Below are 23,801 nucleotides of genomic sequence, written 5' to 3' on the forward strand. Positions count from 1 at the left end.
AACATTGCTGGGCGAGGCAGGCGTCCAGGAAGGTCCGGGAACCACATCTCTCTGTGCCAAGTTCCTCTGGGATTTGCACCATTATTTAAAATCGCGATTAATCATTACATTAAGGAGGCTTCAGTGTTTGAATTCATGGCTCTTGTTTTTCCAGAATGTTTTCACGAAAGCCCATTCTACCTCAGCCCTGCCAAAGCCACTTCACCACAGTAAGAGTCAGGGAGGGTCAGGCCACGCCAGGATGGCGAGGACAGTATCGCCTTTGCAGGTGCAGCCCACAAAAGTGAAGGGTGGATGTAAACAGTGATACTGTCATGTCAGCTCTACAGAAACGAGAGGACGATGTTATGCTCACAGACGGACAGAAACAGTCGGTGGGTTTCTAACAAGCGGAGCAGGAACAGGGTGAAGGGGAGTGTCTAGACAGTGAATGCTCAGATGGACGGTCATTGCATTTCACTGCTGATGAGGCCGTGTCAGCCCATCTGTCATGGAACGGGCCAAGCTGCTTTTCTGAATCTATGTTAATGGTTAATAAGAATATAAAAGTGTAATTATGATCGTGGTTAGTAAAGGCAACTAGCTTGCATCTTAATTCATGCTTGTCTTTACTGTAGCCCCTTAGTTTTGTTGAAAATCTTACTTTTTTCTGATGTCATATCGACCTGAAAGAGAACATACATAAATTGAATGGTTACAACAGCGTCGTGTCTCCTGGCCCCGACATGCTTGGAGGGCCCCCAGTCGTGACCCAAGATGTGGGGATGCCGAGCATGAGGGCCAGGGGCTCCACTACACTCGTCCCTGCCAGCCTCCTTCATTCTTACCCAAACTTTGAGGAAACAAATCTCCTTCTAGACACTACATGTGGAAGCCTTTTCTACCATGTTATTCCTGGGAAGACGGGACCCAGGGTGTGTCTGGCATTAGAAATGAACGTTGGTTAGGGAAAAGGCCCAGGAGAGAGGGAGACAAGTATGAAACAGTGTCAACTTCGTTGAGAACAAACAGCATGCCAGGGCAATACACTCTACAGAGAGAATGTCATTGTCACTAATTACAAGCCAGAGCACAACTCCTGAAGAGTACAGACTTCACTTATCACCTAAATAGTTCCAGAAGCAGTTCAACAGACACCCTAAAGCTCAGAGGAAAGGCTTGTTTGGATGCAACTAAGTTGGCTCCGTCACTGCACTGCCCATGGGGAAGGGGCAGGGGCCGAGTTCCCACTGCTCTGGTGACTGAGTCACAGGTGCAGGAAGGAAACGGGGTGTGAGACGGAGTGACGGACATCAAAGGGAGAGTGACCAGTCTGGTCACTGGCGCATGTGTGTCTGGTGACACACGGCAGAACAGCGCCACTGTAACCACCCTCGAGTCCTGCTCCAAGGCCAGGGTCTGTGAAAAGAGTGGGCTCAGGACCTCTCTGGACTGATGGGGCCTTCCATTTTAAGCAGGTGGGTACAAGGGTGTTTTCACACTTTTCTTTACAGCTCTGCATTTCACACCCATCAGAATAACATAAAAAATAAAACAACTATACTTGAAAACATTTATGTGCAACTAATAACAACTGCACTTGACTATCCTAGAAATGGGGACTGATAAGCTGATCTGTAAGTACAAGGATTTGCCACTGATTTCTTTCACATCCACGATAACGTCTGGGCGTTTTCCAATGTTTACAAGGGAAACACACACAGACTGGCTTGAACTAGAGAAGCAACTGTCATCGCAATGGGCATGTAGTCCAGGAGACCTGTCGGAGACGCACGTCCTTCGCCTGTGCCAGAAGGAAGGCACTGCCCGTGCCGCGGTGCCGAGCAGCCCGGAGGGAGCCTGCCGGGCCAGGGGCTGGCACCCGCCCTCCCACACAGCAACACTGTCATGGACTGACGGAGGGACTACATGCTCCATGGCTGTTGGTCTCCGTGGTTCTCAAACTTCCTGGTCTTAAGATCCCACTGACTCCTAAAAATTAGCGAGGAGCCTCAAGAATTTTTATGTTTGATACAAATAAGCATGTGTGACAAAAACAAAGCTGAGGAAAGGCTGGAGCCCAAGTTTATAGGCGTACCCAGCGCCGACGGCCTCTGGGAGCCACCTCTGTGAGGCTGTGCGAGTCAGAAGGTGGACAATGTCTCCAGGCCACTGCAACGGGCTAGGACCTGCCTGGCATCTGCAGACTGACCATTGAGAACCACGGGCCAATGGTTTGGCTGTCAGTAGTTGGCAGAGAAGAGCAACTATTGCAGAGAGGGCGGTGAGTCACAGGGACACGCCTGTCCCCACACAGCACCCAGAGCCGCCGCCACAGAGCCTCCAAGCACACAGGCCCCGTGGCTCTAGCAACAACACAGCCGCCCCAAGCGACAAGGTCACACAATTACCTCTTCCTCCTGTTCTTGGTCTGACTCTGACTCCTGGCCGCCCAGATGCCGCATGGGATGGAAAAGAGCAGGAAGAGCAGAGTTTAGGAGGAAAGGTTAGGACCCCACCCACCAGCCTCGACAGGCGGCACCCTATCCAGGGGCCCTCATTTCTCTCACAGTTCACAGGGGACGGGCATACAAATTAACTAAACACCAAAGTTTGGAGATCCAAGAGACAAAAGAACCCGGATCACAAACACACTGATTCCAGATGCTCGGCCACCAGCCTTGAAGCTGGACGTTGAGTGGCTGGGAGGGCGCACATCTGCAGACATGGTGACGACATTGGCTGGGAATGCCAAGGCCATGAACAAGCGTGTGGCGAGTATTGTCTGGACACCCAGGCACCGTGTGGGGTGCTGCTGCAACAAAGAGCCAGTGAATGCTAGGGTGCAGCTGAAGCACGCGGCGTCAGGCACTTTCCGTCGTGTGCTGGGTCACTAGGACCACCGTGCACCGGGGACGGCGTCTGGTCTGTCCCAGCAGCACGCTGAAGGCTCACTGAGGTCAGAGCTGGAGCTCACTTCTTTCACAGAGACATAAAATTAGTTTACTTTTGTCAAATAAGGACTCACAGCATTGCATGTGATGCTACGAGCCATTCTCTATGTGACTCATTCTCTATGTACAGGAGTAATTAGTCAGGAAACACAGCCTGGTGGGCGAAAGCAGTAAGGAAGTGTTCTGTCTTATGGGGTCCAGATTTAGGGCTTCAAATACATCCCCCCCCCCCAGGTCCTCCTTGCCCCACACCTGCCCCACCTCTCAGACACCTGGGCATGTGGCCGCCACCTCCTGGGCATTGCTGGGTGGGGATCTCATTGGGAAGGGACACTGGTTAAAATATTTTTAAGTAAAATGTTATCCCCAGCGCTGAATTCACTCAGTTGTCCTCCTTGGTTTCATAGAGCAATGGAGACTATTTCTGCATAATCAAGAGGAATTACAGAGGAATTCTGCAGTGGGGAGGGGTCTGCCTAGAAAGCAGTGCCTGCAGTTGGACCTGCGTCAGGAATTAATGCATTTTGTTCTTTTCAACAAGTTTTCAAATCTGCTCCTTGGAACTGGGAGTATTTTGTATACGAATCATGTTAAAATAGTTGAAAAATTAATTTACTCCTAAAATATGATAGGTGATAAGATGAACAGGTAATCACTTCAGCAACGACACAGACTACTGTAAGTCTGCCCTGCGTGTGAGACTCAGACCCCTCCCCACCGCAGGCTGGTCGTGAACGAGGCGAAGTGGCCACCTATCTGGGCGCCCGAGTGCGGCCCCCAGCGGTAACGCAAAAGCTGTCAGGAAAACACCATCAGTTACTGGTTTTTAAAAAACTAGTCCCCCCAAAATCTTCACTTCAAATTTTCTGTCTTCCATGTCTAATACGTATCTAAAGAGATTTCTCCATCAAAACGAGTTTGATGTGGGAACACTTTTTCCTCACTTCAGTGAAGAGTCACAGACTTGACAAGGAATCAAAAATGACTGTGACGTGTGTTTGCATCATGTCTCTGCTGCCACATCTCCAAGGACCTGAAGACAAACCCCACACCGCCCGAACGCACTGTGCAGACTCCTCGATACCTTTATGTAAACAGGCAGGGTGATGTTTAAGTTGCAGATTGCTTGATGTACCAGGCCTCTGGTGGATTTTGGCTCTTTCATAAATGATAGTCGTCCACAAGGTTCCTGAGTCGTGTCTCGTACCTTGAATGAGAGAAGCACAGGTGTGTCACCCACACAGGACTCGTGAGACCACTTTTACGCAGATGACGCTCCAAAGCATTGGGGGAAACAGTGCATTTGAGGTTTTGAGTCAGGGTTAGCAGCTGCCCTTTCTCCTTGTTCTATTACAACAGCCTTTAAAAAATGTTATTCAGCTTTTTAAAAAATTGTGCTGAACTACAGAACATTTATCATTTCCATTTTCACAATGACACAGTCAGTGCACAACCTGGTGGCGTGATTCATACTCACAAAGCTGTGCCGTTGTCATCCCTCCTGGGTACATGTTCTCATCATCCCGGACAGAATCTCTGCTCCCACTACCCGGCCACTGCCCCGGCTCCTCAGTCCTGGGCCCCAGGGACCTTGACTCTACCTTGGCTCTGCACCTGCCTCTTCTCGGCGCTCCAGACGGAGAGACTGGGCAGGACCTGCCCTTCTGTGCCCGGCTAATGAACGTCACTCAGCCTATGTCTGTGAGGGCCACCAATGCTGCAGCATGTGTCAGAATGTCACTGTTTTTTACAGGCCGAGTGACATTCCATTCAGTGGATGGGCCATGTCTTATCTATGCATCCCTCTGCACAGGGATGCTGAGATTGTCCATGTTCTGGTGAACGGTGCCTTCACCAGCACCGGTGCTGGGGTCGCCGGGTCCCGCTCTCAGCTCCTGTGGGCACAGGTGTGCTACAAGTGCAGTTACTGGATCCTGCGGCCATGGACCCTTAACTTTTTGAGGACTCACCTTGTTGTTTCCCATGGGGCTGCACATTTTATGACCCACCAGCTTCCCTGCCTCCCCAGCAACATTTGCTAGTTTCTGGCTTTTCTCTCTTCGATAATAACCATTCTAATGGGTGTGGAATAGCCCATTAGCATTCCCACTAACCCAGTAACCATTTGCACTGCAGCTGTTGCACTTGGCTTTCCCTGAGCTGTGGAGCATCTGTTCCTGTGCTTACTAGCCACTCGCATTGTTTGTAAGTGACTTGTGGTGTCAGTGACATCGAACAGTTTAACTCGACACTGTCTGCGTTAAACGGCTCCGCCGCCCCTCGGCAGTTCCTGCTTGTGCGGTGGTCAGCAAGAACCCAGCTTTGGTCAGGCACAGCCACTGAGCCAGAAACGGCACGACGGGAGGCTCAGGACAGATCTTGGGAAAACAGAAGCAGACCTAAAACATTACACAGGCCGACAGACACGGGCTTGGGGAGGTCATGAGGGTCGAGTGGTAACAGGATCACACTGCCAGGGAGTCGGCCCGCCACCTGAGGCAGGACAAGAACAGGCGGACGGAGCCCCGGCCCTGTCCGGGGAGGACTGAGCATCGGCCCCAGACACGGAGCCTGCGGGTGGGTGAGCGGCAGGAAAGGAGAGGCCGGAGAAACAGGGAAGAGGACGAGCATCCCTTCCTGTCCGATCCACGAACCTCTCGCTTACAGTGTCGACCCTCCTGAGACTTGGAGGGGCGAGTTCCAGAATGAAACTTGAATTTACTGCGGCCAAACTCCTCATCTGGATTAACACACTCACAGGGCACTAAAGTGCCTCTGAGAATGTTTGTTGAATGACTTTGGGAACATATGTCCACCTGTAGCTGTGCTGGGGGCAAGCTCTCACTGGGCAACATGGGCTCCTAGGCCTTTTGAGAGATTTTGTCACATAAAACTGTCACTTAGAACTCTTGGTCTCTTCTTTCATGAAATTCATACATTTCAAAAACTTAAGCACAAATATTTAAAAGAAGTAACACTTAGAAAAGAGAGAGACTTCATGTAAAACTGGAGAAAGAAAAGCCCCTTTTTTGAATTAATGAATTGCCTATTTGTCCTTAAACACGGCCTATAAATAAAAACTACAGTGGAATTTGATGTTCGAAAATAAAAAGGGTTGCTTTTCCAGAACTTTGCACTTTTAGATGGGGTTTAAATAAGCACCAGAAATGACTGAAAACAAGAATTCTCCCCTTCTAAAGGAAATCGAATCCTCACTTGGTCTTGAAGCAAACGCGCCTACAAATGCCATGTAGGTGTTAGTTACCTTGACAAAGAGCGGAAGCCTATTCTCTTTGAAGGCAAAGAAGCTGAATATGTGGTGCTGGCCGCTCTTGGTCAGCGGCACGAGGTTGCCGAAGCAGTCCACGTAGATGGGCTTCCCTTCCAGCACCTGCAGAGACAGGGGCGCAGAGGAGGCAGCAGCTGCATTTACTGCCAGTTCTCTGCGTGGGGAGCTGGCGGTGCCACCCGGAACGTCACACCTGCACACACAGCCCTCCCCACACTGCTGATGTCTCGTCACACCAGCGACGAAGCGCGTCCTCGCGTCCCCCTTCCACTCCTCACGGGCCTGCGGGGCCTGGTGGCCTATCACATGGACGACCCCCTTTCCAACACCACGTCACGTTGCAAACCGGCCTATCTTTAAACCCTGCATTTGGACTTCGGACTGGGCGGTGTTTGCCACCCCAGCGCGTCAGGCTACCCCACCCCACTCCCCAAGCCCACACTGATGAGAAATGCCATCGGCAGAAGTGGCGTGGAAAAGCCCCGTCACCCCACAGTCACGTTAGTAAGGACGTGCTTCCCAACTGCTGTCTTTGTGGCCGAAAATCGGTGAGAGCATCAAGGAAAGATAAAACCGTCTGAACTGTTATCGTCGCTACGTGCTTGATCAGTAAGTCATACTTTCCCCAGGATAACCTGTAAGGGAAGACTGCTGCCTGCCGTACGCTGAGGTCATCCCCACAGCACTGGCCCCAACCAGCTAAAAATAGCTGATTTTGGACTTTGACCTTCTAACTGATCAAGATGTAGACTTTTTTTTAAGTGTATTGTTTTATTGTTTTACACACAGCCCATCGACAAAGGCGCGCACGTCAGCCCATCATGCGTGGAACCCGTACCTCCACGTCCCGGCTCCTGGCCACCTCGGCGAAGTTCTCCTGCTGCTCCAGCGTCTTGTCCACCTTGTCGTCGGTCATGCAGAAGCACCGCAGCCTGGCCTCGATGGGGTCGTGGGACTTGGCAAACACCACGAACTTGGCCATGTAGGGCACACAGATGATTTCTCGGTACACTTGGGAGGCAAAGGCGACAGATTCCTGGGTTTGTCGACAGTCTATCAGCCAGAACCTAGAAAACGGTTCCAGGTCAGTCACCTGAAGCTAATGTGCAGCAGCCGAAACACACCTGTGCCCCAGTGGGATCAAGGTCCCTGTTAATGCTTCTTGGGAAAGGACAAGAGTGAGACAGGAGGCAGGGTGAGACAGGAAAGGACAGAGCGAGAGGCAGGAGGTGCTGCGGACTATGCCGTGTTTGCCGTCAACTATGGAACCCGTGTGTCCACGTGTCCAGCCTTCTGAAGTCCATGCCCCGCGTCCCAGCACCGTCGGGGGTGTGAACCTGGGCCACCTTGCCTGGACCTTGGCCTGGGGGAGCCCCAGGCCCCTCCATCCCTCTTCTCTCCCACGCACTTCACGCTTCTCAGTAAAATCGACCCAGGTTCTCCGCACCTCCTCTCTCTTCCCAAACCCCTCCAGTCAGCCAGGGGGACCTGCCCCACCACCTGGGAGTCTGTTCTGCTGCAGACCTTGTCAGGAGCACAGAGCACGGCCCCCGGGGGACATCACCAGCTTGGGGGCTCCATGAGCTCGGCAGCTGCGCTGCACCTGTGGCCTGTGGCCTGTGGCCTGGCCACTTCCCTGCAGAGTCCTGTGTTCTCGTCACGCCCGGCTCTGGGGGGAACGCCCCCGTGGAGAACGCCGGGGTCCCCGAGGGCCGTCGTCTCCATTTGCTGTTCACACGCTCGCCAGGGCCCCCATACTGTGGCTCTAAGCCTCGTTCCAGACGGCGCCTCCTCCCCTGGACGGGCCCAGGCCCCCGAGATGCCCTTTCCCCCTCAGCCTGTTTCTTCCAGTTCCTCATCCACCTCTCTTCCTGTCCTTTTCACTGTGTTTGGTGAAGTGCACGTAACATAAAACTTGGCATGTCAACCACGGTGAAGTGCACTCAGCACGTGGGGCCCCCGTCACCGTCAGCCCACACAGAACATGGAGCCCATCGAACACCCACTTCTAACTGTCCCTCTCCCCCGACTGCGGCACCCGTCAGGTGCCCTGTCTCCGTGACGTGCATGTTCTCAGAACCGCACACGTGTGGAGCCTGTCCGGGCACGTCACTGAGCACAGTGTTCTCGAGTCCAGCGCAGGCGCCGCTGTCGGCAGGCACTCCGTGCTGCTCTGACCCGCCTGTGCTTTGCTCGCCGTCCCCTCGGCTGTCTGGGAGTTCACGGCGGGCCCAGGAGCACGGGAACCGGGGCGTGGGTTCTCCTGGGCAGGCCCCCTGCGGCACCGGGTCTGACCTGAGACCCTGGGGCCCACTGCTGTCCCCAGGGTCCCCTCTCCCGCCTGTAGCTGCCCCTTGGGCTCCGGCACAGGCCGGCAGCCCCCTCCCCTGGGACTCCCCTCTGGCCACCAGATGTGCGTAGCCCCCGGGCCCCTGCAGTGCCTCTGGGTCCACGCCCTCAGCTCCCATCCTCTCTGCGTATGAGGGAAGGCGCAGGGGTTTGCAGAGCACAGAGCCACCACCCCGGCTGTCGTCGCCGCATCCCTGAGCTGTCCCTGCGTGCCCCTCCCCTCTGGCCCCCAACAGGAATTTGAGCCTGAACCTGCTCGGCGCCAGACCCTCCGTCTGTGAAATGGACGCGCGGCCAAGTCGTGGTGGTGACAAAGGAAACGTGGGCAGCACCCAGCTCCCCTCACAGATCCTGGGGCAGAAGAACCGTAAAAGAGGCAGCGAGTGCCGTGGACAAGACCAGGCCACGTCCACGAGGGTGGGAGCCACAGAAACATGCCAGGCGCCTGAGAGTCACCCGGACGTGCGGATGCTGGGCTTCGACCTTGTCACGCCTGCCGGGAAGCAGCTCCGGTCTCGGTCGACAGTAGGAAGCGTGCCGACCCCGAGACCCCGGGGCCGACCTGCCCGTCGCTTGGGTCCCTCGGACTTTCGTCGGGCCGGGCGGACTCTGTTACTGTATCGTCACTACTCCGTTTGTGGGGGGCGGGGTGGGGGGGGTCCGGTTTAAAATGGGAAAAGCAGTGCAGACCATATTGAAAACCAAACTGAAAAAAACTGGCTTTTGAAGAACACAAGGAACGGAATCAAACACAGTGGCAGCCACAGCGGGGCGGTGTGGCCGAGGCCGGTCTGCGCCACGTACCTGGCAGACACGTTGGTGGTGAAGGAGACACACTCGTTGACAAACGTCAGTGGCGTAGTTCCCGTGATGTCTTCCCACTGGGCGGGGGTGGTTCCGCCTGAAATAACAGGACCGTTGAGGCACCAGGCACAACTCTGGACTGCGGGGCGCGAAGTGTGTCTCTGTGGTTCTGGCTGCGGGCGCCAGCGCGGGCCCTGCCCCCAAGGCGACACACCGGGAGCCAAGTGACTGAAAGGCGGTGGAGGAGGGACAGCGGACCCCCCTTCCCAGGGCTGAGGCAAGGGCAGCTGCTCGAACGCCTGCTTCGGACCGCCAGGCGCCTGACCCTCTGCCTGGCGCTCAGAGGCCTGTGCTGCTGGAACTGCTGGCCCTGAAGACACGGGTGTGCTCAGCCGATGGCTTCAAAAGACCCTGCGACTGACCGAGGAGCTGAAAGCTTTGTTAAACTAACGGGAAACCCAGGTACTCCGTTGTCCCTGAACTTCGCATTTCACACAATTATTTTTCAGAAAATAAAACTTTCTCTCAACATGCAAAGGCAGGCTGGAGAAAAAATCTTGGGAAACATTACAAGCTCGATGAGCTCTGCAGGCAGATGGACAGGTGGACGAAGGCCTATGGGAAGCCTGACCCGGTGGACGGCGTCTCAGCCACATGGTCCGCTCGCCGGACTGATGGCAGGATCGGGGCACGCCCGCACACTAAGTCTTTCCTGCCTCTCGGCCACGCGCTGTATCTCACGGGGATGAAAGGGTGCACAGGGCCCCCAACGACGGGAGGACACCCAACCCAGGGGTGCGGTGACAACCAGGGGTGAGGAAGGGCTCCCCTGTGCTCCTGTGAGCCCACGTGTTTTGGATTTTGCCTTTTATTAAACTGATGGGGTAGAATTTTGCACTCATTAAATGCATGGAGTAGTCTCAATGGCTTGCTGTCCTCAGTGTAGAAACACATGGATAAGAAGGGAGAACCCGAGAGAGGACGAAATAGGGGGAACAAGGCCCCCGACGTGAAGGAGAAGTGAGGCGTCTCTGGCAGCACCCGGGCGACTGAGGCCGGCTGTCACTCCCGCTGGCAGTGGCACAGATGTTGACCGAACTCCAGCAGCTCGGGGTCAGTGCAAATAGGGGTTACCAGCCACGTGGTCAGGGTGGGGGGTGGCGTGACTCCCACTACTGGTCATTGGGCTCAGACTACCAGTATCCCGGGAGTGTCTGTCTGGAGTTTGGTAGTTGTCTGAATGCTACTACAACTTTCAACTGAAAAGACCAAATTCAGTTAATCCTGGAAAAACTTCACTCTGTTTTTCCAAAGTTAGTTCAACAGACCAAGGATGGAGACAAAACCAACTCCTAGACAGAGGTCAGGTTTGAACTACTGGATATAATCACTCAGGATGATGCTGATTTTTGGAAAGGTACGAGGTGCGGCTCCGTGGAGGCTGATAGGTCCACGGGCCTGGGAGTGACTCCCAGCTCCTCGGGAGTCTGAGGTCTGAGGCAAGTCCCAACTGTCCAAGTGTCTTCTTCCAGACGTAAGGGTGTCCAGCCTGGTCCCATAGACCACATGCGGCCCAACATAAAATTTTAAATTCACTTAAAACGTTATGAGGTTTTTTTGTGCTCAGGTGTTGCACCATATTTAATTTGTGGCCCAAGACAGCGCTGCTTCTTCCGGGGTGGCCCAGAGACACCACGGGGCCGGACAGCCTGTCCCAGAACTTCCCACTCGCATGGTCACGGGGGCCTCACCTGTTATACTGCACAGCAGCCGCAAGGTTGGTGCTTCTCCCCCGAAGCCGTTCAGCACGACGTCGCTGGCAGCTTTGGGGACAGGGATGGTCATGGTGATCGGCTTGTGGAACTTCCTCCTTCGAGGCTCCAAAGTGACTATGGGGCTGAAGGTGGCCTTGTTCCCAAGGATCTTCTTGACCAGCTCGCCATGCATCGGCTGAGCCTTCGCAAAGAAAACACGCAACAAACATCGTTTTAGTATGTTGCTGTGTGTCTCATCCCTCAGGGCGGTGGCTGCCAGCGTGGCACTGGGGTGGCGGTTACTCGCCCTCCTGTAAAAGACCTACTGCGTGCCAGGGCAGCCCCTCTCCAGCGCGCTCCAACCGCGGCGCACGCCCACATCCCCAGCAGGGCCCCCCGCCCCACAGCGCCCCCGCCCGGCGCGCCCGGCGCACCTGCAGGCCCACGCGGATCCGCTTGGTCAGCGCGCCCTCGGGGAACACCGCCTGCACCTGGGGCACCACAGTGCTGCTCAGCACGCCGCCCTCGGGCCCGATCAGGTGGCTGTCCTGTTTGACGCGCGACACCACGGCGAAGTACTGCGGGAAGTCGCGCGTGACGATGCGGCAGATGCGCTTGCGGTCCAGGTCCTCGGCGCTGTCCAGCACTGCGGGCGACAGCGTGCATGGTCACGGTCAGCGCCAGGCGGCCTTCCCCTCACCAGCACACTGGGTCCCCCCGCCTCTCACCGCACCCCCAACTCTCGGTCCTCAGGGTGTCATGGGGGACCCAGTCTGTCCTGCAGGCCTGTGTCTACGGGGTCTCTCCAGCGGTGACTGTCGCTGAGGCAGCCACTGTGCGTGTAGAAAAGGGCCTTTGTGGCACGATGACCGTGAGCCCAGGGTTTCAATTCCCTGCAACCATGAACCACCTACGTGCCATCTACCACTGGCTCACAAGGCCACAGGTTTTTCCCAGCCTGCACCAGGGCAGACAGGTGGGCAATACAGAAATGCAGACAGGCTTGAAAAGTAGAAAGTTTGGACTAAGCAGGTCCCTAGGATTTGGATTTTACTTTCCTGAAGGTCACAACAGAAGACCAGGCAAACGTACTGTGCACCTCACTCATCACAGGGGAGCACACCGGATACCTGCTGTGCGGGAATAACACACGAACACACGTGCACGCGTGCACGCGCACGTACACGCACATGTGGCCCTAGGTTCAGAGTGCTTCATTTGCCACGCCCCCTCAGAGCCTAGCCACACCCTCTCAGAGCCTAGCCACGCCCCTCGGAGTCCGGTCACGCCCCTCGGAGCTCGGCCACGCCTCCTTGGTACCTTCATCCATGCCATTGAGGATCTCGTTGAGCTCGTCCTCCGTGTGCTCGCAGCAGTGCTCCTTCCAGCTGTCCCCGTTCTCGCTGCGCAGCACCACCAGCTCCCTTTCCTTTCCCCGGAGGGCGGCAAAGTGGGGGATCTCCACGATGACAGGCCTGGCAGCAAGCAAAACACCCGGTGTGGACAGGAGCCGGCCACATCAGGCATGCACGCGACTGTCTGTGGCAAAGTGACCTGGATTCCTCTCTCTGGGGACAGGGCATTGGCTAACGATGGCCGCAGGGCAACGTCCCACTTCGGGCACGCGTCCCAGGGACGCGCTGCTGCCTAGAGCCCCGTGACGCTCCCCTGTGAGTGCAGGAGGCATTCTGGAACTTCTCCGATACGCGTAAAGAAACAGACATGCGTATCTACGATGTGCACCAGCCTCCTCAGGCGCTCCCTGCGAGGCGCAAAGTGACGCCACGGTTGGACAGGGAGTGGGTAGAGCACCGCGGGAACCGCGGAGGCATGCACTCGGGGTCCGGCAGTGGAGCGCACCCCCGGCAGCGCGCACGGCGTGCCTGTGAGGCTCGGGCGCAGCACGCGCAGCCGGCGGTCCTCGGGGCGCGCTCCCTCTGGGTTCACAGAGGCCTTCCGCCTTCCAGTCCAGGTTGCTTTGATACAGACTCCAGATTTACCGTAACGACATCATAGTTAGCACATAGTACCACTAGGCAGGGCTCATGCTTTAACAAAAATGAAGGTCACAGCACTTTAAGGGAAAAGGCATAAAAACATCACTCAAAAACAAAAGTCACATACCACAGGGGTCGGAAATGGTCCACTAAAGAGAGGTCATATACAGAATTTAAATCATAGAGAGGGACATGTCATGGCACGATGACAAAAGAGAAATCATATTGCAGGAGGAGGAGGAGGGGCCCACAGCCATCAATTTGCTTTAAGTCGCTCCTACCCAAGGAACTTGGTTCCAGGAGGCCCCAGCTGAAGGATGCGGCTGACCAAGCTTTCTCCCTCATTAAGTGGGGGGGGAGCCGCTGGCAGGTGGAGTTTACTGAGCACATCCAAAGCAGCAGTGAAAGAGAGAACATGAGTCAGCTTCAGGCGTGGCTCCCCGGCCCCGGCGTCGCTGCGGACCAACGGGGAGGCCGGCTCCGGCCCTGCCCCCTCCGTTGGTCACGGGGAGCCAGGCGCCGAGGGCCCCAGTGCTCAATGGAGGTGTGGGACGCCAGAGCGCGTGGGGGCGGGTCTGTCCCTGGTGAGGGTCCCCCAGGGCCAGGGCCAGGGCCAGGGCCAGGGCACGAGCCAAAAAGGAAAAAGTGTGCTGCTCCACAGGAAGGACAGAGCTGCTGGGAATATCGCGAAAACTCAGACTCTGCAGAGAGGCCTGGCGTTTCCTCGGATATTCCCGCCCAGATGTGACGATGACTTGAAAGTCCCCATGGCCTCGGTGTGAGGGAGGGAAGGGCCTGGGGCAGCAAGGGGCAGGCCCCTGGGACCGGCCCCACCCCGACCCCCGCAGGCTCCCTCTGGAGCTCTGGTCTGACGGACCCGGAAGGGGTTCTAGAACCGCAAACACAGACACGTGATTCGGAGCAACCCGTGAACAGTTGGCTCCGAATCACTGGGTTTTAGAACGACTCCTGGCTCCGGAGCAAGAACTCTCTCCCCCGATGTGACACCAGCAAAGCAAGGGCTCGTGGCTCACAGGACTTTGTCCCCGTATTTGAGCACAAAGACTTGCTGTGGCAGGACTTAAATACAATTGATTCGTTTCAAAATATTTTGAAACTCATCCCCCTCCAAAACTTCATCTTTTTGCCAGTTCTCAGCGGAAGCTACGTATTTCTCAGTGGGTTGAAATACCACTTAATCAAACAGCAGCCATTCAAACAAACAGAAGAAGAAAGGCTAATTGTGGCTCAAAACTGCTAAAACAAGGATGGTAGACGTGAATCTGGATCTCATCGTCTGGATGGCCACTGCAGCCGGACGGCCTGCCCGTGAGGCTGCAAGGCGGAGACTGCAGTAACGGAAGAGACAGAGGACGCGGGCTGCTTTTGGGCTCTTCTGAGAAGGAACACGTCTTCCTTCCTGCGTGAGGGTGACTCTCTCTCACAGCCACCCGGGGCCTGACTTTCAGGTCTGGAACAGAGCAGTGTTTTTGCCTCACGACTTGACCACGTGAGCCTCAGTGGGAAAAAGCAACACCTACCGTGGCCTAACACAGTCACCCACACGGGGAGTCCAGCGGCTGCTGCCACGTCCAGAGAGAGAGAGAGTCACAACCCGCCTCATGGCTGAGCCCACGGAAGCCTTGAAAGAACAGGTGTGGACGTGGACTGGGGCCTCCAGATGCTACTTCGGGTTTTCAAAAGACGTCACGGGGCCCAAAGCCCGTTCACCATGTTGGACGTACCTTGGTGCCTTGCAGCCGGACGGCGTCGGGCGGGGTGCGCGCTCACCGGGGACTAAGTGGGAGGCTTATCAGAGGCTCTTACCCCAGGAACTGAGCACCGGAGGGTCCGACTTCGACGAGGCGGCTCGCCAGCCCTTCTCCCTCCACCATCGGGGGCATGGTCGCCAGTCGGTGGCGCTTCACCAGGCGGCAGGTGACCCGCGTGGGGGCCGTGCACTTGCGCGGCGGGATGATGATGCGCAGCCCGTGGTGTCTGCAGCCCCGCATGGCGCCCCCGCGCGCGTCCACCATGAAACTGACCAGGAAGCTGAAAGGGAGAGCAGACGGCGGCCGGGTTTGCGAGACCGCGGGAGGGGCCACGAGCTCGGGGGCGGTCGCCGTGGCCCACCATGCTGTGTCCTCAGATCATGCCCTCGTTCCGGACATGCACGGTGGGAAAGACCTGTCTTCAAAAGTTATTTTCCTTCACAGCAATGCCTGGACTTGGGTTGTGCTATTGTTTTAATTTTCATGCTGTCTTTATCTGAAATCCAAGATTTCGGCTAATTTTTGTTGGCAATGGTCGTAATAAACTGCGCAGTAAAAACATGCGCAGTTGACATGGCAAGTGGAATGGGATTCTGTCAAGACGACGAGGAGTCTCCCTTCTGCCTGTGCCCTGAAAACCCCGCCCACGGAGCCCGGTGAGGCAGGAGCAGCTGCCGTAAGTTAACTCCGCGTGGCTTTTCAAAGTCACATCTTGTCCCGCTCATTTTAACGTAATGTTGCGATTTAAAAAAGGATGCGCAGCCCTCTCCCCAGGAGAGGCCGCACTATGACTGTGCATCCGGCTCACGGGAGCCGCGGTGGGGGGCAGGAGGAGGGGACGGTCCCTCCGCTCCATGCCTGACGGGGGAACCCTGGCTCCTGCAGGGAGGGTGTCGGGGCGCAGCGTGACTGTCCCCAGAGTACAGTGATGCGGATGTGGGGAATCACAGACAACAACTCAGAAGGGGAGGGGCGTCTCTGTCATTTTGGCTCCTGTTCGGCCCAGCTCATGGTTCGCGGGCAGCCATCGGCCCCCCGAGGCTCAGCCCGTCCGCGTGCCGGGGGAAGGGTCGGTCTGAGCGCTGGGGGTCAGTGGGGCTCCTGTCACTCTGTCCGTCACCACACTCCCTGACGTCTCGGAGGAACTCGCTGTGTCCCGGAGCAGATCTGCCTGCACACGTGCACAGAGACACGGACAGACAGCGTGTGTCCCGGGCACGGGCCACGTCGCTGCCTTTGGCCGTGTTGTTGCATTTGCGAGGTCTGGATGCCAAAACAGCAGGAAGGAAGCAGCACCCGGGTGCTCCGGGCTCAGCCAGCAGTCCGGGCTGGAGCCCCACACAGCACCGTGTCCACGGCAACACCCAACACACATGGGAAGGCATCCAGCCCAGGTCCTTGTGGGACCGAAGCAGAGTGCGTTTGTGTTATTTTTACACAAGTGGGGGGCAAGAGCTCAGCACCCCGTCACAGCAGAGCACAGGGTTCGCCAGGCATGTGGTTAGACAGCGAGCCCACGCTGGTCCCCAAAGGGACAGACAGGCCCAGGGCCTGCGCAGCCATCATGCGGGCGGCACCCCGAGGCCCGGCGCACCCGCCCGCTGCATGCTTAGTGCAGCCACACCAGGGTGGGGGGGAGCGTAATGGGCAGTTCAGGCCCGAATGTGGATGTTTCTGGTCTTTATCAAAACACTGTGTGAGAATGTCAGCTGCCTCTCTTACCACCGAGTCACCTGCTTTTTAAAATATGCGGGTGCTGAAAAGAAGAACTACCTAACATCTGTGGTGCATATAAAGGTTTTCTTTCCATCTCATGACTTTTTCTCAACTACGTTTATGTTATTTTTATGAAAACTAGAGCAAAGCTGCTTAAGTTCCTGCCAGAGCCGCCACACGCTCGTTGCCGTCGTCCATGGCCACCGGCCTTCCCTGCCGTCTGCACCTGCCGGAGGCGCTCGGGCATTTCTGCTCCTGCACCTGCCGGGTGTCTGCACCCGTGCGCTGGCACGGCTCCCGCCACCACTGCCTCCACCCCGGGGCGTGCAGAGCGCCCCTTCTGGGGACCTTCTGCCCAGAGGCCGAAGGGCTGCGCTGCGGGCTGGAACAGCACCGCGGTACGCGTCTGACCACTTTCTCATCGACTGCTCCACGTGAGACCCTGCTGCGCCCACTCACCCCACAGCCTCCTGTTCCTGAGACATTTGTCACCCTCCCACGAGGGGCCGCCCTGCTGGGAGCGGGGCACAGGCTCAGGGTCTGAGCCCCCCAGGAGGGCTTTGCCGACCCAAAATCACATTCGTCCCTGGTGGCAGCGACCCCGTGTCCCCCGGTCCTGGCACCAGGTGGGAGACGCGTGTGGGGTGGGGGATAACTGTTGAGGGAATGAGTGGGCGGAAGAGTGAGAAGAGCAACCGGGAGACGCCGTCCCTATTCACGTCTAACACAGGGAGAGGGCAGCTCACGCAGAAGGGGATTTACTTGTCTGGTCTCGGGGCAGCCGACAGACCCGCAGAATCAGACTCCAGCAACGTAACTGCAGGGCAGCCAGCTCATAAAGCAGCTGAGCACGTGGCGCTGTGAACTGAACGCAGTCTTTTCTCCAAGTAACGGGGAATAAGAGAACCAGTGATTCGAGTTCTATCTGGGTGCTGATGGGAAGTCTTTTAGACAAATGTCAACATGCTGATCACTTAGTCCCAATCGTTTATAACATAAAATTGGGTCAGCGTTTGAGCATTTTCATTAAAATGTCAGATCATCAGAAGGCGTCAGGACTCGGGTTGGGAGAAGAATGAGAGGATAGTTGTTCTGCGTTCATTTCAAAACCCTAGCAGCAGGTGACAGAGACCAGCTTTTCTGGACCGGAGGAAGAGTGGAAGGCTGTAAGGTGTGAGCTGTGAGATGACGCTCGAGTCGATGAAGCAGGTGTGGTTCTCCCATCTGTGCAGGAGGCTAAAACTGGGACGAGACACTGCCGGTAAGCCCTCGGCTGTGAGAGGCGTGGAAGGGAAAGCTCGAAGGGAGGTGTGGGCGGGGAGCCGATGCCTGGCTGGCGCTCAGCCTGTGGTTAGAGCGGCCGTCGGCAGGGCAGGGGGGTGCCACCTGCGTGGAGAGCCTGTGAGGACTCCGCCTTCCTTTCCCTGCGCCCCCCTGCTTTGGGGAGTTTGAATGTCTTCAGAACGACAGTGCAATACAACACCTAAGAACCAAATGGAGAAACTAACATTTTGTTGAGAACCTACAGTGAGCCTGGGACACGTGGCTGAAGCAGTTTAATGGGACGATGGAGCTTTTACTCGTTTCTGAACGTCACTCCTTAACTAAAACCCGAACTACTACCTCACAGGGCGATGCCGCAGCAGCGCCGTGGCCTCCCGGCCCCCTCCAACCCGCCAGCGGTCTGTCCCTGCCCAGAAGCACTGCCGTGGCCGCATGCCGGCCGTTCTGCGTCTGTAGGTCTCCGCTTTCTCCCCTAAAACGGGACTTCCCGCACACACACACCAGAGTGGCTCCTGCTGTTAACAACCCTGCACCGGCTGGTGCTGCTGCGGGCTCCGGCAGGCGGCCGGCAGGTCCTGTTGCAGGTGCCCTGGGGGCGTTCCCACTGGGAAGGCACAGGCACACCGCAGCCCTGCTGGGAACCGGGCTCCTTTGTGCTGGGCGGTGAACCCAGCCGGCTCAGCGGGCGGTGGGTGTTGCAGGAGGAGTCTGCACGAGCCGCACCGCACACGCCTCTGCAGACGAGGCGTCACATGCCGTCCTTGGCTAACACTGCACGTCTTGCTTTGGATAAAATTCAGCAACCATGCAAATCAGAAATTCTTATGGAGGTTTTCTAAATTGTGAGATTCAGTGTTATCACAATTTAAAAAGAATAAAAGCAAAAGCGACCCGCCATTATTATGCAGATGACTCGCCCGAGGCGACCCAATTAGCTACACAGATACATGCTTGGAGGGCAGGGCCTGGTCCGCTGAGGGTCACCCTCCCCCAGGTCAAGGGTGCTTAGTTCAATTCAGTTCATCCAGGCGCCCGGGGTGGGGTGGGAGGAATCGGCAGCATTCAGTTAGTTTTGGGGTGAAATAGGGAGAAAAAGGGTCCCCAGGGTGCTTCAGTGATTTGCTCGCACAGCCAGGCCCACGGGTTAGGTCTAATTCTGGCGAGGACGCTGCGTCCGAGCCTTCTGCTCCACAGTCCCCGTAACTCCTTGGACCCCCCCATTCCCATCCACGGAAACAGGGATGGAAAACATTTTTTAAAGAAGACGTGGCTCAAATTGGCTAAAGTCGCCAAAAAACCACTTATCGCTCACAGTGTTCACAGTTGGAAACATTATGTTTAGTGTTTCGGGAAAACTGCAAGGATGGATATAAAATTTTCAAAACTGGAGACATGAAGTTGCTTCACTTGTGGACAGCCTGTCTGACATGATGGGTGACTGTGCAACAAAAATGCCGTGACTGGTAGGAGCCCTCAAAAATCATTTGTTGAGCTAACACAGGACAGTGGATGTTTCGGAACGCTGACCAGCCTCATCCTACAGCGCAGTTTCCAAAGCATGGGAAGGCTGGGTTTACAGCGGCACGGGCCAGGACGCACTGTTAGTGCACTCCCAGCCTCCGCTCACCTGGAATGCAGTTTTTAAAAAACACCTGCCAAGTGACACTTGAAGTCACTACTTTTAACAGAGCTTTAAAACAGGCCCACCAATTTGTGTGCTTGCTGGGAATAACTGCTCAGCTCACGAGCACTTTCTCACAATGGAAGCGGCGCCGTGGGGAGCTGTGGCCAGAAAGGCCTTCCCTGCGGGGCTGCGTTACTTCGGGCAAAATTCCAGAAAATTCCCAGTGAAATGAAAAATGCCCCCTTTCCCTCCACCGCAGAGAAAGGGGACCTGGCGGGGATGTGGCCGGGGTGCAGCTGCGTCCCTGCCAGGTGTCTGAGCACTGGAGCACCCTGGGTGGGGGGCGGCGAGGGCGGGCGGGCGGGCGGGCGGGCGGGGATGCACAGTCACCTGCTGTTGTCGCGATCGAGACACGGAGAGGCGCGGCTGCAACAGAACAGATACTTTAGCACAGAGAAGGGGCTGTGGGACATCCCAGAGGGTCAGAAGTGGCTCTTGAGAGAAACAGGTTATTCCACACCGCTGCGGCCTTCAGAGAGAAAAGATGGAGGCGCCACGGGGGCGTCGCTCTGCACAGATGCTGAGAGGGACCGGGGTGGGCTCCGTGGGCCCCGTTCAGGGCCCTGGGGCGCAGGGGACCATGGGCACCCATCGGCAGCCCTGCTCAGCGCTGGCTGCGGGGCACTGACAACTCTAGTGTCCCGGAGCCCAGAAACCATCAGGGAGCGGTGAAATGCAAGTTACAAAGGCTGAGGGACTGGTGCTTTATCTCCATAGCTTTTCATTCACACCGTGAACACTTCCTCAAGACAGGCGGCGCCCTGTGGGCCACCACAGGAGGAATGCAGACGGAAGAGGCACAACTTCAAGACGGGCTTCCAGGGCAGGCAGTGGCAGGAATGATAAGGCAGAGGAGGTAACGTGGACCGCCTACGGGCAGGTGGCAGAGACTGTGCCCACAAAGCCCCGGTGCTCCCTCAAGACTGGGGCCCTGCCCCAGCCGCTGGCCGGCTGGGGGTGGGGGGCCTGTCTGCTCCCCAGCTCCCTGGTGTCTGACATACAGAAGGATTCACATTTAAGGGACCAAAAAGCCAACCTCACAGAACAGTTGTGGCTCCTTATGAAGTCATTTTCTTCACCCAAGAGAATTTACCTTCGTGTGCCTTTAAAAAATCTAGGGCATTTGAAATACACGAACCACCAATTTAACTGCTCGAGGTTCTGACATATTAATGTTGTCCAGTGACAAACAATCTTCACTTCCTCGAATTTCAAACATCCACTTCCTTTGTCTGAGCTAATAGCTTCATGGGTTTTTTAAGAGACTTTACTTTTTGGAGTAGCTTTAGACTCACAGCAAAATTGTCTTCAATGTGTTTTTATGAAAAAGATCCATCTTTAATGGACTTATAGTTGCTACAACTTCTTGTAGGATACCATGCTGGGTATCCTACATTTAATCGTTGGCATGTGGTTCTCATTAAAAAACTATAAAAACAAAGAGCTCTGGAATAATACTTGAAATGGACGGAGAAACGAGCCGTTACTGGGAACCGTGCCTTACATCTGCTCCTTCACCAGCACTTGGGAAACCGGGAATGTGAATCCACCGTTATGCTGGTTCGAGCACCGCCGGGCAGCTAGGAACACTGCCAGCTCGCTGGTGAGTCAGCCGCACGGCCCTGAAGAACAACACCCGGAATGTGACTGTCAGCCCTTCCTTGGGCAGAGGTTGGCTGTGTCTCTTGGGCAGCCAGACTGTTTTGATCGGTGAGCGCTGGTCTCCAGCAGCGTGGAGGTTCTGGACGTCAGCCGCTGGGAGGCCAGCGCAGCGGCAGAAGAAACCACTAGCCCTGCCTCGTGGGGCAGCTGGGTCCTCGGCTTGCCTACAACCCGCTGGGGAAGGGGAACCCTTAGAACGACTCGTCTGAAACCAGCGGCAGGTGCATTACAAAAGCCTCACTTTATTATCCCCCCGCCCGGGCCAAAAACTTTTTTCCCCTAACATGTTGGGCAGATTTTGAAGTGGCTTAAGAATTTGCCCAAGAACCTCAGTTCCTTGAAAATTTTATAAAAATGACTCAGGAACCGGGTATATAATGAATAAAACTACAAAAACTCGATGTTACATGATAGGTTATCATGGATGCAGTTCATGTCCATTCATTTGGCGGTAGCTTTCAAACGCCAGGACACTCAGGACCGAGGGCTCAGCGGTCGCTCCCCATCGGTCGGGGCCGCGGGTCCCGTGTGTCTGCGCAAACACGCAGTGGGGTGAGGCGTTGCTGGGCAACGGGTTCCTGCTGCAGTCGACCGTGAGTCCACCCGACGGGGGGCCTGTGCCGCCCGGGGACTCGGGGTGCAGACGGCCGGGCGGGGCTGGGGCTCGGGAACCATCCGGAAGGTGTGCGCGGGGATGTCTGAGTACTGACTAGACTCTGCTGAGCACTCTTCTTTCTGGACGAAGAGCTACGTGTTTCAGAAGCTTGTAACCCTAGGGGTCCCCGGTGGGATCCACAAGACAGCGTTCAGCTTCCAGAGAAGTGACCTGAAACTCTGACCGCTGACCGTCCGCCTAACTCTGACCCTCGGCCCAGGTGGCAGGGCCGAGGTGCTGTCGGACCGAGCCGCCTCCGAAGGGGACCCTGCGTTCTCTGTCTTCCACGGACTGTCCTCCAGCATCAAACGACACAGGTGCGTCTCTTCGAGGGAGGCTGGGCCTGGGGGCCTATTCATTTTCCTCAGGGCCCACCTGCAGTGCAGCACTCTGCAGAAATCAGCAACAGGCGAGGAACTCAGGGCAGGTGAACCCCCCGTCTCTGCCCAGCGATGGGAGCTGCGGGGCCTCGTCAGCCTTCCTCACAGTCGGCGTGGAACACGCCCTTCTGGGCGACTGGCACGTGTGGGCGTCAGGAAGCCACGGCTGCGGGGGGGGGGGGGGGCCTGGCCTCCCTCTGGGAGCGGAGGACAGTCGGTCAGCGATCCCGTTTGATGTTGTTGTTCTGGGAGAAACTAGCTTATTGTAACGATCCTCATCTTAGTAAGTGACTGATCTTTAACCAGGGAATGCTCTAGACTGGACTCTGAGGTAAACTCGGCCACTGACGGCTAATCGCACTGTGGCTGAGATCATCCCTCCCTGGGCAGCAGGCGGGCGAGGACTGGCCTGGGCTGGTTTCTGGACTTGGTCTGTCACCGTCAGCACTCGGGGTCACACGGCTTCTCCCTCCTCTCGTCCTTGTGCAAAGTTCAGTAGCAGAATCCATGTTATGCTTTTTGAATGATTTATAGCTGTCGGGTGTTCATTCTCTCATTTTGCAGTTAAAATATGCCATTAATTTTGGATGAGGTTTATTTTGGTTTTTATTCCCTTGAATAAGTGTTGCCTTAGGAACTAGCTTTTACTTTTTTAACAGGGAAAAAAGTATTATCATTTTCCATATCCATGTAACTAATTTCATATTCTATGAATCTTTAGTAAAAGATTAAACTAAGAGGCCCTAAAAATTTTAACAACATCTTAGAATGCTTTCCTGAAAGGAGAATATTTTAGAATAAGAAAACTAAGAAAGGATCCACGATTCAAAATGGTCCTGGGGATTATGGATAAGAAGTTTGGATAAATACAAAGTATTGTATTTAGTTAGATAATGTATGAGCAGGGCTTAGAAAAAGTGATTAAATGAACAAATAAATTTTAGGGCTTCACACATAATTATGAAATGACCATATGACCGAAACTACTGAACTGTAAGGGGAAATTCGACTGTGAAGAGTGTCACACTTTGAAGCTCCTCACGGAACCTGCGTCCCGCACGACTGGATTCCTACCCCCGCAGAACATCTGGAAGCACGCCTGCAACGATGAACTCAGAGCCCTCCTTTCTGCTGAGCTGCTGTCAGACGCAGCTTCCTCAGCGGCACACGCGGCCACTGACCCTGGGAAGGGCAGGAGCGACAGCTGCATTGCATTTCCTGCCGCAAACAGCACAGGACTCGGGCTTCCAGAAACATCCCTTTGAATGCATCCACATGTGAGCGAAGGCATCTGTTAACTAGTCAGTGAAACTCAGTACATAGAACTTTCTGGAAAATAAATCACCCTGCCTCTGCTTTTCAGACTTCTTAAAGACAAGATGTCGCCGGTCGGGCCCCCTCCGGTATCAGCTAGTTAGTCAGCAAGCTGACGCAGTTCTGCTGGTTATTTAAAAACAAGGTCAGTTTTCTACTCTGAGTCTGCCCCTCTTCGCTGGTTCGTGCAGAAAGGGCCCGTGTCGGA

At 55.7% G+C, this 23,801-nt stretch overlaps 1 protein-coding gene across 50 annotated transcripts in view; it reads right to left on the reverse strand.

The window, feature by feature from the left end:
• ANK2 (ankyrin 2) overlaps positions 1-23,801 on the reverse strand; it is a 293,273-nt gene that overhangs the window by 24,539 nt on the left and 244,933 nt on the right. For 19 of the 50 annotated variants that reach the window (XM_045830698.1, XM_045830702.1, XM_045830701.1 and 16 more), the window contains 12 exons: positions 19,913-19,948; positions 14,954-15,178; positions 13,408-13,506; positions 12,450-12,604; positions 11,564-11,775; positions 11,127-11,331; positions 9,376-9,472; positions 7,061-7,289; positions 6,199-6,324; positions 4,018-4,140; positions 2,391-2,423; positions 644-665 (listed from right to left, as the gene is read on the reverse strand). In XM_045830698.1, the coding sequence (XP_045686654.1) occupies positions 644-665; positions 2,391-2,423; positions 4,018-4,140; positions 6,199-6,324; positions 7,061-7,289; positions 9,376-9,472; positions 11,127-11,331; positions 11,564-11,775; positions 12,450-12,604; positions 13,408-13,506; positions 14,954-15,178; positions 19,913-19,948 (1,562 nt within the window). The remainder of the gene's footprint in view (positions 1-643; positions 666-2,390; positions 2,424-4,017; positions 4,141-6,198; positions 6,325-7,060; positions 7,290-9,375; positions 9,473-11,126; positions 11,332-11,563; positions 11,776-12,449; positions 12,605-13,407; positions 13,507-14,953; positions 15,179-19,912; positions 19,949-23,801) is intronic. The other 31 variants (XM_045830723.1, XM_045830730.1, XM_045830729.1 and 28 more) reach the window with 5 other exon arrangements.

This window comes from Phyllostomus hastatus, unplaced genomic scaffold, assembly GCF_019186645.2.
Source record: "Phyllostomus hastatus isolate PE091 unplaced genomic scaffold, TTU_PhHast_1.1 phas_contig_159, whole genome shotgun sequence".
In the NCBI taxonomy this organism is placed as follows: Eukaryota; Metazoa; Chordata; class Mammalia; order Chiroptera; family Phyllostomidae; genus Phyllostomus; species Phyllostomus hastatus.